This window comes from Schistosoma mansoni, chromosome 1 (genome assembly GCF_000237925.1).
Source record: "Schistosoma mansoni strain Puerto Rico chromosome 1, complete genome".
In the NCBI taxonomy this organism is placed as follows: Eukaryota; Metazoa; Platyhelminthes; class Trematoda; order Strigeidida; family Schistosomatidae; genus Schistosoma; species Schistosoma mansoni.
This window is the reverse complement of record NC_031495.1, coordinates 6,812,156-6,830,413: the sequence shown is the minus strand read 5'-3', so window position 1 is coordinate 6,830,413 and position 18,258 is coordinate 6,812,156. Positions and strand designations below refer to the sequence as shown.

General features: G+C 34.6%; 1 protein-coding gene across 1 annotated transcript in view; it reads right to left on the bottom strand.

Annotated features, from left to right (window-relative positions):
- The window catches only part of Smp_124180 (putative normocyte-binding protein 1), a gene marked incomplete at both ends in the record, with an annotated part of 81,693 nt that overhangs the window by 22,165 nt on the left and 41,270 nt on the right, over nt 1-18,258 (bottom strand). Inside the window, 7 exons of the mRNA XM_018793102.1 lie at nt 2,136-2,324; nt 6,027-6,313; nt 6,909-6,952; nt 11,209-11,510; nt 13,334-13,597; nt 15,218-15,517; nt 17,180-17,434. Of these exons, the coding sequence (XP_018647648.1) occupies nt 2,136-2,324; nt 6,027-6,313; nt 6,909-6,952; nt 11,209-11,510; nt 13,334-13,597; nt 15,218-15,517; nt 17,180-17,434 (1,641 nt within the window). The remainder of the gene's footprint in view (nt 1-2,135; nt 2,325-6,026; nt 6,314-6,908; nt 6,953-11,208; nt 11,511-13,333; nt 13,598-15,217; nt 15,518-17,179; nt 17,435-18,258) is intronic.

Sequence of the window (18,258 nt, the reverse complement as noted above, 5' to 3'; positions counted from 1 at the left end):
AACAAATCTGGCTTAAAAAACCTTGTATAACGGATATGAATTTTAATTCGATTTATAGTGATTTGGATTATCCCGCTCCTGATATTTCGATTGAAATTCGATCAGTCCTGGTTTGGAGTGAATATCAACTCTGGGATACAAATACATACAACTGATGAGCCCCGGTTACAATGAAACCTGCGTCATAAATCTCACTGCTAGCCACATTCAATCCATTCTATACTAAATTGTGTCATATTCGTTATATTGAGTCAATTTACAAGGAATACACATATCCCAACCAAGATCAATCATATTTCAGTCAAAATACCAATGATTGAATAATTTAAACCACTATAAACTGTGCTACAGAATGGTATATGTTTTCAGTTGTGACTAGTAATGGAACCTGGAACCCATGTTTCATCTAACTTAAGACTCATTAACTGGATGTACCTCCATTTCAATATTAATGTTCACAAACAAATTTAAGATTGAACTAGCACATCAACAATCTGATACACAAAAAGACCTAATAATGGTACGGAACTTGAAAATCTATCAATGGATTGAGTATTAGCAGTAGATCCTCAATTTTAATAACTGTAAGCTTGATCTTAAAACTGTACAAATAAATTGAAAAGACTTATACAAAGATAAATGTCTGAACGATTTGATATATTACTACATATTACTTCATTTGGTCGAAAAGGTTTAGCTGCATAATCACGTTAATCCATTCATTCATTCACAGTAATAGTTGACTTATTTAAGATCATACCACAACCGTAAATAAAGGCACTACATTTACTCATTACCTTCTTTCACATTCACACGTATATGTTATAAGAACATGTTTTACATAGAACCACAATTTCTCTGACTGACACAACATTTACGTGAACTGACATGTATGTATATCTTATTTATATGAAGTTATTAGACGTTAGAAATCCATTTGATTTTCCAATCATGACTATATCACAAATATATGATTGAGATCATGAAGCGATCTAATTTAGACCACTGTTGTAAAACGGAAGCACTGTATAGCCATTTTGTCCAGGTATGGAGCTTCTCATTAGTATGCATCCACAAACTAGGTCTACAGTGGTAGTCTAATGTCCATCGGTTCATCAACTCAAAGAAATTCAACAATCTTCACAATCCCTTACGGACATGTAAATTATTTCCAGTAATACAAACGCTTTACCTAGTCTTCAGTTTATTTGAACTTACCATGTAGAGTGTTGGTAATGATATTTAGGATCTACTTATACCTCTACAGATTAATAAACTTTCATAAACGAACTGTTACAAATAGCTCAAGGCTATGATAAACCGTCGAATTCCATAACCTTTATAAACAAACATTGATCAATAGAATGAGTGTAATATGCCTATTATCAATTTAATATGACTTCTGAGAGTATTCACATGACTGATATATCAATTCACTGAAGGCATTGGTGAATAGTTGCTCAATTTCGTGGATTGGTTGAAATTAGCCATTAACACCGTTGGATGCCGGCCAGCTCAGTGGTCTAGAGGTTATGTGCTCGCGCGCGAGACCGATAGGTCCTGGGTTCGAATCTCACGAGGCGAGATGGTGGGTGCGCACTGCTTACGAGTCCCACAATAGGACTATATGTATTTGTATTGTGCACATACTTTGTAACTTCTCCTGTCTATGGTAGTGTTTTATATTATTTGATATATGAATATCAATTGCTATTTATTTATTGGTCCCTAGAATTGTCATCGCATTAACCAATTACAAACACTTTCGAAGTTTAGAAATTGAATGAACCATTTAATCAGATATTCTCGAGTTCTGTGTAGATGTAAGCGTAAATGTAGATTGTCAGCTCAGTGATCTAGAGGTTAAGCGCTCGCACGCGGGACTGATAGGTCCTCGGTTCGAATCTCACGAGGCGGGATAGTGGGTGCACACTGCTGAGCAGTCCCACAACAGGACGAAAAGGCCATTCAGTGCTTCCAGGTTTTCCATGATGGTCTAGCTTCAATTGACTGATGATCTCAACTATATAAAATTACTAAAATCTTCATAAAACCCCCCTTCTGATAATGATATAAAAAAAACTATGAATAAACTTATGAAAAATAGAATTTACTCTTAATAAAGATAAGCTTACATGCATATTCATTATTGAAAATAAACCGCCAATTCGTGTACAACTAAGAATATCATTTTTCAATTTATTCTCAAATGTATCATTGAAGATATTTGATGAGAACTCTATAAGACGACGACCAAGTAGAAAAGCCAGTTGGCGAATGATTGTCTGTTTACCAGTTCCAAATGATCCAATTAATAATCCAAACTTTGAAGTGAAGAAAAACAACATTTTCATATGAGTATGAATTGACCAGAATTAATAAAGAAACATAGGACTTTATTCAACCATTACATATGAAACAAATCAACACAACAGTACAGAATGTGTACTAAGTAAGCAGCTATCGAAACTACATTGTGACGTCTATCAACAAGATGCTTAGGATACTCTTGGGGATATTCAATTCCCAGAACTTACTTGGTAAATGACTTATTTTTGTAAATTTATTTTTAAAATTTGAATTTCCTTGTTTTCGCTCCAAAAGCGCTCCTTTCACCTTCGAGTCGTATTTCCCACTTGGAAATATCTTAAACGTCATTGGTCCGTTGTATCTTTTTAGTGTGCTATTTTGTAATGCTTACCAAGGACAACTTTGTACTGTATAAATATGTTTCATTTCTTCCTAGTATGATTGCTTGTATTTCGGCTGCTTACTGAATATATTTTCCCCTACTTCGTCTTCGACTTCTTCCTCTAGTTAGCAGCGCCTGGGACAACGGATTAGATTAGCCTATCGTATCACTGTGTCATTGACCGTTCTTTTACCGAGAAAATAGTGATTAGCATCAAACATATCAGATACATTCAATTACCTAATCTATTAAAAAAACAATGCACCAACAGTATTAAACTAGAAAAGTAATTATTTCACCCTGTCGGTATTAGTTCCTCACACTAGAGATCAGTCTTTTATGATGATGATTTTTAGCCTTATCAAAACTGATCAGCGAAGATGTTCATTTCTTCTTACTTAAAGAAATATTATAAATCAAAGTATAACCACTGAAGATTATTTTAATCAATTTTCAGTTCTTGAATAATGATTAAGGCAGATAAAAACCTAGATTACATAAAGATTTAAACAAATAGCTTTTCATTTAAGAATAGTTTTCATCATGAATTGAAATTAACCTAATACTCATTAAAAACTACGTAAGTATTGAGTAACAGTTTCGTTAAAGCAAAGTAGTATGCAACCACGATTCCACATGACACAAAGCTTACAACATTTAGACCTCATGTTGAACATGTTACTCTTGAACTGCCGCGTTAGTTACCAATTACCCACATGTTCCAACTTACTCAATTATCTGTTTTGACATGATCAATTTGAAATGTTGTTCATAGTTAAATGACTTACAGACGATATCATTCAACCCGAACAGACCACAACTTCATATTAAAAATTAAAAGTCAGTCTGTATTAAATTCACTTGGTATTGTTTGTTTGAATCGTCCCATTGATGTGTTAGGACTGAAATTGATTAGTTTCTTATTGGCATATGTGCATACTGTGCGTATTGTCTCGATATAACCTTAATTCACAAGCATTATAAGCAAAGTTGGATAATGGCTAGCAGTGCAATCCAGTTTGACGCTCATTTCGTCCCAGTTGAGACTCGTCAGCTGGATGTACCTGCATCTCAGAGTTGATGTTCACTCTGGGGCTCGAATCCAGTACCATTCGTTCCAAACGCCATCGCGTTATCCACTTAGCTACTGAGTCCTGATAGCCACTTGCTTGTGCAATGTGAAGTTTAAATTTACTTAGTATTGTTTGTTTAAGTCTTCCTATTGAGTGAATTAAGTCAGTTAGTATTATTTTAAAGTTTTTGATACTTTACAAAAACCATCATTAATATTGGACCACATATGAATATAAAAGCTGATGATTTAAATACACAATATTAAATCATGAGCCATTTTAAATAACAGAATAAAACTTCATTGATTATAATAAAAGAGACAAATTCTTAAAAAGCTGGATTTTAGAATAGTCAAAATGATAAGTGAACATGTTTTTAAAGAACATCTCTACTAACTAACTGATTCATCTATCCGATTTGAATATGAACAAGGATTACATTAGCACTGATTATGTTTATTTCCGAACATTATTTTATGATGATTTCTGCATTATGAAAACATCTAATCAAATAGAATATCAGAAGGGGTTTTGTGGATATTATATTAATTTTAATAGTTTAGATCATGAGTCAGTTGAAGCTAGACCACCATGGAAAACCTGGAAGCACTAGATGGTCGTTTCGTCCTATTGTGCGACTCCTCAGCAGTGCACATCCAAGATCCTGCCTCGTGAGATTAGAACCCAGGACCTGTCGGTCTCGCGCGCGAACGCTTAACCTCTAGACCACTGAGCCGGTTGTAATGTCTAACTACTGAGGAGTCCTACAGTAGGACGAAATGGCAGTCCAGGTCTTCCATGGTAGTCTAGCTTCAATTGACTCATGATCTCAACTATTCAACTAGAATATACTGGATAAAGTAACCTGTTCAGAATGTTATTTCTTTATTGCAAATGATACTGTTTTCCGATTCAATTATCAAAGATTTTGTTATTAAAGCTCATTCAAATGTGATATTTATACTTCTGTAATTTAGTATAAGTTATAATTCATATGCCCCCAACAGTTAAACGGTAATTTTATCAAACATAATAAGTAGTGTAACTAATGTTGAATAAAAACAGATTTTCATACAGATAGACAAGATATGTTCAAACCTCAAAATAAATGTGAACCAGTTGAAGTCATTATAAGAATAATGTAAAGTTGTGACCTGTGAGACATAGTCATGTTGGATATGAAACAAACATTATTTATAGCATTGATTTATTGTCGTACTGTAGTGGACAAGAACAAGAGCGGGGACAATCGAATATATTTCAGGATAACATTACAGAATATCTCATTAAAATATGAGAACCATATAGTGAACAGTTAATTTGCAAAATAATAATCAATTGTCTCAATTTGACTGTTTCTTGTGCAAATATTCATTCATAGTCTCCGATTATAGTTGTTCATGCATTTTCGTATCAATCGCGTGCCATTCCTGTTCTCTCCTTATCGATCTTCTACTGAAATACATTCAACGCCCGACCATCACCATATACTACTTATGTGAATATCAGTAACCCACACCACAGTACTACACGACAAATTAAGCGAATTCGATAATTTAACCCACCGTAAAACTAACTCAATGATCTAAAGCTACTGTTATCATAATGTTAATTATTGTATAACTTAGAGTTAATATCCGCATAGACTACCTCTTTACCTTGAACGCAACTATTCAACTACCACTTACGAATTGAATATGTAATATTAGGGAAACTGCATATAATTCTAAGTAAGGGGTTTTGTGGAGATTTAGTATTTTCATAGTTGAAATCGTGAGTCAACTGAAGTTGGACCACCATGGAAAACCTGGGAGCACTGGATGGCCGTATCGTCCTAGTGTGGGACTCCTGTTATGAGATATCAACTCATTGAAGACAGTTGGTGAACAGTTGTTCGACTTCGTGGATTGGTTGGAGTCAGACATAAACACCATCAGTTGCCGGCTCAGTGGTCTATCGGTTAAGTGCTCTGGAGCGAGACTGGTAGGTCCTGGGTTCGAATCTCGTGAGGCGAGGTTGTGGATGCGCACTGCTGAGGAGTCCCATAATAGGACGAAACAGCCTCCTAGTACTTCTAGGTTTTCCCTGGTGGTCTAGCTTCAATTGACTCATGCTTTCAACTATGAAAATTGTAAGTAACATAATTAAATTTCACCCAAAATCCATCACAATGAATGGATCATGTTTCTTTTTTTTTCTTCAAAAATTACTACTGAATTGTATTGTACCAAATAAATATTAATTTTTTTCAAATCTCTCACCTCATGATTATTCAACGCTGATCCAAGTTGAATTAATTCTTGTGAAGTATTTAATAATGGTATATATAATGTGTTATTATTCATTAGTAAACTTTGATTATCCCATTTATAAAGATGAATTTTTGAAAATTGTTTGATCCCAATTGTTGGAATATCATTGTATTCATTTGATTCATTTGAAAAGGAGTCATTTATTTCAGAATTGAATATTGGACTAATAAGCTGTGTTTTAATTAACCGTTGCCAAATAAAATTATTCTTGTCTAAATTTGTTTCTTTTCTCAAATCTGTACTCATAAAAAGTTCAAATATATTTCATGGATAAGTTCGTATGTTTAAAATATGTAACAATACACCAATAAAACACTTCCCCATAGAAGTATCAGAAAAATTAGGTACCTCTACGTTTTTGGTTGAAATCATGAATCGATTGATGATAGAATACCATTGAAAACCTGAAAGCACTAGACGGCCGTTTCGTTCTGGGTTCGAATCCCACGTGTGAGTTAGTGGATGAGCACTCCCAAGGAGCCCCTTACTAGGGCGAAACGGTCATTTAATGCTTTCAGGTTTTCAATGGTGCTCTAACATCGATTGATCTATGATCTCAATCAAAAACTCAACAATCTCCATAACCTCATACCGATAACTCTAAGTTATTGAATATTCAAGGCAAATCTTTAGAAAATGCTTTTTGACTTTAGTATTAAGAAATAGTTCCACTTATCTCCAAATTTATATATATATATATATGAACGGGATAGTTCAATTGCAAACCTTTCGTTGTCGTTCTAGATATCAGTGTCTATTTTAAACAAAAATGAGTATTTTGATTATTCCACAAGTATTAATCCATTCCGTTCTGATGACTTTGTTTCTTACTTGTAACCTTGACAGGGTTCTTCATTTGTGTATTTCTCGAAATTCTTTATTGAAAAAGTTCCAAGACATATGTTATTTAGATCAATTTGTAATCAATAAAAATATTGATATGGATTAGAATATCAGCCGACGATGATAAAATCGTCCACTTACATAGTCAGAGTTTAATTGAACAAACAGTCAATAGAATGGAAATGAATAAATGAAGACAATGTATAACCCGATAGGAACACAACATGTATTTCAATTCATAGAACACTTCATTGCTAATGTCAAACAAATAGCAGTGTAGTGTGGTCTACTTATATCCATATAAGTGGTATATGGTGATGGTCAGACATAGAATGTATTTTGGCAGAAGACCAATAAGGAAAGAACTGAAATGAAGAGCAATTGGTAGAAAAATGCATGAACAATGGGATTAGAGAAGATGAACTGATATTTGCAGAAGGAATAGTGAAGATTGAGACAATTGATTGTTATTTTGCAAATCAACTGTTTGCTGTATGGTTATCAGAATTTATTAAGATAGTCTGTAATTTTTGTCTAAATACATTCGATTGACGCCAGTTGTGTTTTGTTCACTACAGTAGGAATAAATAAGTTGTTCAAAATAAAACAGTTTCGATGATTCATAATCCTAATTGCGAATTATAGTAAAACAGTGGGAGAAATGCGATTACAAATAAAGAAATGAATTGATACATTGATAAGTCTTGCTGATTGAACGCTATTTACGGATCTTAAATTAGTCTCGTAAACCCCAAGCTAGAACCACACAGCGATTTTAACACGAGAGAAAAGCCGCAAAGTATGAAAGAAGCACTTCTCTCCAAATGTTCATTTATATACAGAAAATATAGGGTTTTTATAGTATTTTATGAGTCCTTGGGTTTTCCTAAAAATTCTAGAATACTACTAAACATAGTAGCAGTGTAGTATTCAGTCAATTAGAACCTCTACATGTGACTGTTCGTTTTCGTGATGTTTCTAGCAAAACTTCTAATCAAACGCTGATTGGATGTTTCCTGAGCTTGTCATGTCTATTGCGATAAATTTTCAGGATCGCCCTAACACAAAGTACTCTTAAGAAGTTGTAACTGATGACTTATAACTAGGTTGGATATGGGACATTTAGTTACCTTTCAATAGAACTAGAATCATATTTACAAAACTTTTCGAAATGATTGAAGTTAGCATACATAAAAACCACTTAATACAAACTCAATAGTTCATAAGTCAGGTGCTTGTTACGAAACCAAAATGTTCTGAGTTCTGTCCCTGTTACGATAATGAGTTCACACTGCTGAAGAAGCTCATATCTGAATGAAACAACTGCCCGATAATTTTACAATCATATGGGATTAACATATGACTATGAGAAGGAATTACCATATATTGCAATGTACAGTTCCTGACAACTAGTAGAGTGTATCATGATCTATTCAGTAGTATCACGTGTTATTATTATTATTATTATTAGCTTTATTCAATATTATATTATTTAGTACAAAATCGAATTCTCAGCATAAAGTATTTCAACATGTTTACTTTTCTTATTTCTTCGTTGCTCCTGATGATAAACATTCAGTGATCGCCAGTTGGATGTCAGCAGTTCAGTCAATCGACATATGAATAATGTATATTCTTTTTGCTGCATGTTCCCAGCAAACACGACATCTCTGATTAGGCCTTTTGTAACCTTTACAGCGAAAGGTTGTACAGTTTTCAGAAACGCACCGGAATAGGTTGTGCGCTTAATAGCCATAATGATGTATTAAAACAAACAATATTAGATAACTTGTTGAAATATATAGATGACAGGAACAGGTAGCCCAGATGTTTAAGCAGGCCGCCCGTATGAAATAATTGACATGGAAAAAATATCTATACGATACATGGTATAAATTTAAAAAAAATAATTATGCACTGAATGCATGAAGAAATTAACTTTACCTTGTACTAAATAAATAAATCCCAAAATTGTTCCAATCAATATTTGGCATGTGAACTGATCGACTCTTGAACTTAATTGATTATCATAACTAACCGAAATAGTTTTCATGTGTTCAATAATACTGTTTAATTGTTCTTCGAAGTATTCTCTTAATGAAAAAAAAGATCAAATTAAAATCAGAAAGGTTTTTTTGTGGAGATTTACTATTTTCATGGTTGAAAGCGTGAGTCAATTGAAGTTAGACCGCCAGGAAAAACCTGGAAGCACTGGAAGGCCGTTTCGTCTCATTGTGGGACTCCTTAGAAACTCACTGAAGACAATTGGTGAACGGTTGCTCAATTTCGTGGATTAGTTGGAGTTAGACATAAACAGCATAGGATGCCGGCCAGCTCAGTGGTCTATCGGTTAAGTGCTCCGGCGCGAGACCAGTAGGTCCTGGGTTAGAATCTCGCGAGGCGAGGTTGTGGATGCGCACTGCTCAGGAGTCTAGCAATAGAACGAAACGGTCGTCCAGTGCTTCCAGGTTTTCCTTGGTGGTTTAGCTTCAATTGACTCGCGCTTTCAACTATCAAATTAAAATGTTAAAAAAGACAATTAACTGAAATCTCTCCAGTTTTTTTATTTGATCAATACCTCTTGGGTCACCGAAGGAATCGTTATGAAATCGTTATGAAATAATTATACATGATTTAGACTTCAGATTGAACAAAATAGACATAAATAACCTCTTGAAAGAGTAACTCATTTAAACGTATTACACTGTTCAACAGAATAGAAATACCAATAAATCAATTTCTATAAAACACTCAAATACTTGGGATTTAAAACATCAGGGTTACATTCATTTTCATCCACAAAGTACTCTATAAATCTGCAACATCTTAGGAAGGATAGTATAAGAAACTTACACTTCCTTAGACATGTTTTTTTTTCTATTGATCCCTGATTTATGAGCAAAGATGGATAGTGGCTAGCAGTGGAATCCAGAATGCTCGTTTCGTCCCATTTGGGATCCGTCACCTGGATGAATTAAAACTTCACCTCAGTGCACAAGCAAATGGCCATCAGGACTCGGTAGCTGGTGGATAACGTGATGGCGTTCGAAGCGAAAGGTACCGGGTTCGAATCCCAGAGTCAACATCAACTCTGAGATGCAGATACATCCAACTGATGAGTCCCAAATAGGACGAAACGAGAGTCAAACTGGATTCCACTGTTAGTCACTATTCATCTTTGCTTATAATGCTTGTGAATTAAGGCTATATCTAGGCAATGCGCACAGTATGCACATATGCCAATAAGAGACTGACCAGTTGCAGTCCTTAACATCAATCGGAAGATTCAAACAAACAATACTAAATGAATTTAATGAGAAAACAATTTGAAACCTAATCACACTGGATAATAAGCTATTATTACCAGGGTAGGTTTAAGGTGATAAGAAACTGTTTTTGAATACACAAACGGGGTTTGAGTTTTTGTATGGCTAAGGCTTCCATAAACCCTTTTACACTTTTATACAACACCACAAAAGCCGAGTTAAGATCAATCTTATGGCCTGTTTCGATTGTATGTTTGGCAATAGAGGATGATGTATGTTTATCATCTACTCTTATTGGGTCATTTTATTTTATTTGTTTCTGCAACCATTTAGGCACATGTTCACACACCCTAATTCGGAGATCACGATTACTCCTCACTATGTATGTATCACCACACACACATTTAATTTGGTAAATACAGTGGGGTGTGACACAATCATTTTCATGTATTTTGGGTTTGGGATGAATCATGGACCTCGTTGTTGATGACTGATTTAAGCCTTTGTTTCAATAAAAGGCTATTTGAATCACCTCTAAATGGTAAGGTGATGTAGACAGACTTTCTTTCCACCAAGGCTCCAGGAGGTCTCACTGTACTATGAACTTTCCATCTATTTATAAGTTTAAGTGGATAACCATTCCCCATTAATATCTTGTTTAACAACTTAACATCATCATCACATATTATATCGATAGCCATTTTCAAAGGTACATTTGTGAACAAAGAATTCACGTTAAATAAAACACATTGTCTTTCCCTAGTTGACCTTTTCTTTTTATATATAAATATTCTTAACAAGTATATGTGTGATGAGATTGTTCGAAATGTATTGCGCTAATATATGTCACATAGTTCTGATAATCTTCGTCTTCTTATTACACTATCGAAAGTTATATTGACTTAAGTCAGACTACTGAATATTCCTTATCCAACCTCCAGGTCGGTCACATTGTATAACATAAACGACTCTCTTATATAATCGAAAATTTACATGTAATTATGGAAAATTTTACCACTTACATTATTTCAATGAATTCATTTTCCCTATCTTCTTTTATTATAACTTTCTCTAATTGTTGCCAACTAGCAATTCTTATAGTTAATTCTAATATAATTACAGGTACTAGTTGTTTTTCTCTAATTAATTCATTTATCCATTGATGATTGTTTTCAATTTCTAATAAAGAATTCAATGTCATTTTTAAAAATGTTAATTGTAAAGTTGAATTAAATTGTTTAAACCATTGACTAATTGATGGAATCCATCTAAGTGAATGTAACAGTTCAATATGTTGATGGAATTCATTAATAACTCCAGTAATCTAAAAAGAAAATAATAAAATATGAAATTGTATATGAGTGTGTATACAATTATTTCGCCCCCAAATGCCCTGGTATGGCCAAGAGTAGCGAGAGTTAGCTCTCCTTCTCAAAATGCTCTCACATGGCCATGTGCATGCAACCACTACCACAGAAGTCCTACTAAATACCTTCTCGCGGCGTTACTTACGAAATTGAGAGGATGAAAAGTGAATGTCCGGCGCTTTGACCGGGTTGGTGGATACGGAAAGTCCACCTAGGAGAGTTGGAAAACCCTCATTCCAAACCAATGGTACACTGGGCTTCAGGATCCTGAGGGAATAAATGGCGCAGGCTACATGGAATTGCATCTTCTGACGTTGCTCCCCTACCTTGTCAGGCCAAAGGCTCCGGGTGTGGCCCTCTAGGAGAACCACCTGCTTCTGTTTGGGCACCCGAGGAGTATCCTACCACTCATACAAGTCGAATGATTTATGTGGCACATATCTATTTGGTACCTTCTTGTACAAATGTTTATTTGTTTAAATAATAACAATAAATAATACAATTATTCTTTTTTCTCAGATTGATACCGATATAACGGATGAACAGACTTATTTTTTGTTTGCCAGAAATTACTGCCACAGACCAATAATTCGATCGATATTTCAGAATATTCTATTGCTATATTGGATATACAATCGATGCGCTATCCACAGATTCCATCACATTACACGAAATAGACGATTCATGACCAATTATAGAGAACCAGAGTAAAGACTAGATAATACTTTATTCAACACAGTTACAAATTATTCTTTACTCGATGAAGTCTAGAGTAGAAACCAACCATAGAAAAGAAATCGTAAGTTAGTAAGTTGGTTTTGTCATTTTGTACTCAGTGGTCAATCACATTCATTCTCATTAACCACACATCAGATACACCTGTTCCTTTGAAAACTACCGAACCGCTGAGCAAATACTCCTTTCTAGTATAAAAATTACTAGCAGTGAGCATCTTCAAGTGTTGAACTCAAGATTTATAGTTCTTGCAGGCACTGCATTACTTTTAAACACCATAGATTAGGGATCTAGTATTTCTCGATTCCGTTTCCAAATTATCCCCAATAAAGCAAAGCACCAAACATTGCTATTAATGGTTAGGTTCACTAACAGATATTGCTTCTTTTCACATCTGTTTAGGTTAGTCACCAGTCTATGGTATTTGGTAATAAGATGTATATTTCCTATTTCAGATCATCTCCTATAACAGAACATTTCCTACATAATTACCATACTATATTAATTTGATCACAGTTATTAGTATCCATTGTTTTTATGTTTCCTTTTAATGCAACAAGATCGCTATAAAACGGTGATTAATGACAATTTATAACTAATTATGTAATCATTGTTAGTTCTTAAGCTTTATTCACTTATTAAAATGCATCTGGACTGCTGCCAATACCATTTAGTTATTATAACAAGTAACCTATTAAATCATTCAAGTTCTGAGTTACACAGTTACTCAGGAACAATGTTAGCTGGAGATAGTGTTATCGTACAAAGTGCATGAAGTTTAGAAATAAGAACCTGAGTATAACAATTCCCTGACAGCACAATATGGTACTTGTAACAAAATTTGAAGTTTTCAGTTTCGTGATCACATGACGTCACGGATACGTCATTAATGAAGACTATCAAATCAAAATGAAGCACCCTTCTTATACTTCATAGTTTCCAATGGCTGACCAGTTGATATCCATGTCTTATCAAAATCGTTTGATAATATTATATGCTAGAAATCAGATAGATAGATAGATAATTTTATCACATTATGTCTAACCTTCCAACATTTCTCTGCTTTACACCATACCATTACACAATCTAATAGATATGGAAATAAGCGTTTTATCCACTTATTTAGATTGACTAATCCACAATTAGTTAAATTTGTATTTAGATAAGACTGATAAGAATTTTGTTTTGGATCAATAAAGTCGTCAACAGAACATTTCAATGGAGCTGCATAATCACAATATGGAATGGACCAATTACTTAAGAGTTCAATCATTTCCATTTTGGATAATAAACAAAATAATGGAAATGTCTAGAATAGAAAAAAACAAATGGTTAGCATCAAATAATTTTTTTCGATAATTTAGAAAACACTGGACGGCCGTTTCGTCCTATTATGGGACTCCTCAGCAGTGCACATCCACGATCCCGCACTCGCGAGATTCGAACCCAGGACCTACCAGTCTCGAGCCGGAGCCCTTAACCGATAGGACGAAACGGCCGTCCAGTGCTTCCAGGTTTTCCATGGTGGTCTAGCTTCAATTGACTCATGATCTCAACTCTATAAAATTACTAAAATCTCCACAAAACCCCTTCTGATAATTTAGAAAACTTCAAGAAAATGACTTCGTTGTGCACCCGTTCCAACTTCTTTAGCTTAATCTGATATGAATGATGTATTTCTCAGAAGGGAGAGGTGATGCGTTTTCCCAATCGGAAATTAGCTAAATGATAAGGTTACATGATTAGCCGAAAAATGGTTTTCATTTCTAATGAATGTGACATCAATCGTCAGTGGCCTAATTTTTTAAGGGATATATATATATATATACCGATTCAGTCAATCAGTAAACTCGCACAACTAGCTTTTTTCACTCGAGTAGCTAGTGGGATTCATTTTTAAGAACACTAATCATCAGTATCAGGCACCACATGTCGCAACAGGATTAGAATCTGTTTAATGGTTCGACTAATGCCACACTAGTGGAGGCTACTGTATTTTGTAGTATGCATTACAGACTAACCTTATCTAGACCATCATTTAAACCAGGAAATATTGGACAAGTGAAGGTCCCAGGTCTAATCTTCGATAGTGTCGTGGATGTATACTACTGACGAGCCCATACTGGAACCAAACAACCTTCCGGTCTCACTCTGGTTTATAATGGTTGTCTAACTAGGGTCAGTGCTTAATGTAAACTTCAAAATAGTACATAATACGTGTTACTATCATTGAATTCAGTCAACCAATACGTAGTATTGTACAAATGCAAATAAATTAGTATTGTGTGCGCTATCTTTTGGTTCGAGATTGTTAGAGAAGATCGTTATGAATGCTTATTTACATTTAATTCATGATAGATGGGATCTAATACCATTAATTTACCTACGATTTCAAAGAAACTGTTATTCAAATTCATGCTACTAAGTGTTACCATCTGGAAAGTTACCACTGAAATCCTTAAGAAGCTAATGACTACTGGAGATTTCCAGTTACAAATAAACAAAACTACACAGTACTTTCATTATCTCAATATTGTTTCTTCTTATCTTACTTACTTGATTGATTACATTCGATCTGCACTAAGAATGACTTGACACACATGACATTGATCACCACCCAGTGATCAATCAATTGTGATTACATGCCAGTCCTACAGAAGGTCGGTCGCGGCCCCGATAGCTCACTAGTAACATCTCTGACTGTGAAGCTGGGTGACACGGAATCAAATCCGTCAGGGAGCGCCAGTTCCATCAAGATTTCAGGTACACCTTGCTGACGAGTGCCAAGTCGCATGAAACCCAGGTCCAGGGTTTCCTGTTGACCACCTTCAACCACCATCTTAATTACTTGAATCCATATTTGTAGAACAAATGAACGACTCATATAAATCATAGCAAAATCAATCAGAACTTGAACATAATTACTTACCTCACACATTTCATCAATTGATTTCTCAAACATACTAACATTTTCATAAAGATCATCTTTTAATGTTAACCATAAATTCCATTTACAATTCATAATCTCAATAAATAATTGTAAATTTATATAGTTTAATTGAATGAATTCATTATTATCCCATTCAATAGATTGAATAGATATTACTTGATCATTTAATAATGGATCATTTACCAAATGTACATAATTATTAGTTAATATAGTAAATTGACTATCATTACCTTCTTCATTATTTTGTTTTAATAAATTTAATCGATATAAATATAACCACTGTAAACATGGAAGAATATAATCAAATTAGATATGAATTTTGATTATTCAAAAGAAACATTATTGATTGATCAATGAAACTATGACTTCTATATAAAATAACTAACCCCCTTCTGATAATGATCATATGCTTACTAGTGACTGACTTCAAGAGGTATTTCTTAGAGTTCTAGCGAGAAGCAGTAACCAGTGAAGTTCAACAGGGTCTGTTGTGAGATATCAAATCGCTGAAGACAGTTGGTGAATGGTTGCTTAATTTCGTGGATTGGTTGAAGTTAGATATTAACACTGTTGGATACCGGCAAGCTCAGTGGTCTAGAGGTTAAGTGCTCGCACGCGTAAACGATAAGTCTTGGGTTCGAATCTCGCGATGTGGGATCATGGATGCGCACTGCTGAGGATTCCCACCATAAGACGAAACGGACATCCAGGTTTTCCATGGTGGTCTAGCTTCAATCGATTCATGATGTCAACAGTTAAAAATCAACTAAGTCAATACGACGATCCTAACCTACTAATGACTATGAATTATTATTAATAATGACTTTATTCAATACTATATTTTTGGTATAATATAGAATTCTCAGCACAAAGCATTTCAACAACGTGTCTTATTTTTTTGATTGATCTTGACGATAAATACTGAATGATCCCCAGTTGGATGTTAGCAGTACAGGAATCAACATCTGAACAATGTTCATTCTTTTTAGTACATATTGCCGGCCAGTACAACGTCTCTGATTGTACTTTTTTTGTAACTTATACAGAGAAAGTTCATGAACTTTCCATAAACGCGCCTAAATAGATTATACAGTTAAAACAAACAAAAGCAGATAACTTGTTGAAATATTTAGATAGAAGGGATTGGTAACCTAGATATTCAAGAATACCGCCAAAGTTCAATTGGGCTTGAACTATAAAATAGAATTTATTACATTTATTTATTACAAGAACCAGTTAACATCGAGTTGTACAGGACAGACTGTGAACCATATGTGGCGAAATTCAAACACTTCACTTCTACCCGAAATTCGTTCAACCAGTATGAGTAGTCTTGCGTCCTTATTGGTCCTTTAACCGCCTAGCCCTTCCAATTGAGTCCACCAATTACAGCTTCTGCTATGCGAATCATTTATTTCAAGCATACTCAGTTTATATACCAGACAGACAGACCGCATCGCACCACAAAACAGAAAATAATATTTGTACAAAATCAAGCCAAATGTGGCTGTGAACGTGGGAAACTGTAATCAATAAACTGAATATAATTTATGAACAGTATTTCGTATGATAATAATTTATACGTCAAAATGAAGCTTATAATAGTATGAATATAGATATACACAATCTAGTTACTCAATAGTTAAACAATAAGAATATATATAGAATAATCATCCATTAATAGGTCCCGGAAGTTAACCGTACTCATGTCTTCACCAGGATATAACATGATGTTGTTCAGAAGAACGATGAAAGCTCCATGACCAAACCATCTAGCTCAAAGAACAAAACTCCATCAAAAAAGTTCCTGTTAGTTTTTTTTTTCTTGAATAGTTCTCTAACTAACTTTATTTCATAATAAAAATTCTTTAAAAATATACTGAATCTACTTTAAAACTACTAATATCAGTAGTATTATTTTAATCATTAAAAAATACTCACATAATTTTGTATTAATTTAATATTACATAATCCATTGATTGTTTGATTTAATTTCTTTATTGAATAGGAATCATTCTCCATGGTTTCATTTTGTTTTATTCTATTCAAAAGTTCAGAATCCTGTAAACTTTGAAGTTTATTTGATAATTCATATAATTTTTCAATTAAATTGCCAATATTCAAGAATATCCATGGATGATAAGGGATTTCTATTGTACAATGATCATTTCTGGATGAATTCCTTCCAGAAGTATCCTTATATAATAGAAAAGGATATTAGGAAAAATATAGATTGATAAGCAAATCAATCAATTAGTAAGAGGTAACGTAGAACACGGTAAAAATACCAAACAGTTTAAGTTAGTAAATCTTAAAATAGAACAAACAAATAGAAGGAAGAATTCGATAAGATCTAAACTAGACTAGTAAACAAAGATGGATAGTGGCTAGCAGTGGAATCCAGGACGCGTGTTTCGTCCTATTTGGGACTCGTCAACTGGATGTACTTCCATCTCAGAGTTGGTGTTCGCTGTTCGCAGCATCAAGTTGTGAATAGTCCTCAACCTTCTCCCCATGAGGATCTCTGCGGGGGAATTCTGCTCCGGCAGCGTGTCGTTAGGCGTCGTTCTGTAGGCGAATAAAAAATTCTGCAGTGTCTCCACTGGCGTCCCCTCCCCTTTTGACTCAATCAGAGCCCTCTTGAACGTATCCACGAACCTTTCCGCTTGCCCATTCGATTGTGAGTGATAAGGTGGGGCGCGAAGATGCCTGATGGATAGGCATTTGCAGAACTCTTGGAACTGCGCCGAGGTGAACTGCGAACCATTGTCGGATACAATCACTTCCGGTAATCCGTTCCGTGCGAACAACTCAGTCAAATGTTTCAGCGTCTGAGTGGTCGTTGGTGGCGTGACGGGTACAATCTCCGGCCATTTTGAGAAGGCGTCGACCACGACAAGATAAGTGGTTCCGTTGACTGGACCGGCAAAGTCGACATGTATCCTAGACCAGGGATACTCAGGCTGTGGATATGAAGCCGGCGGCACCTTTGCATTGAAAATTTACTGCTTGCTGACACT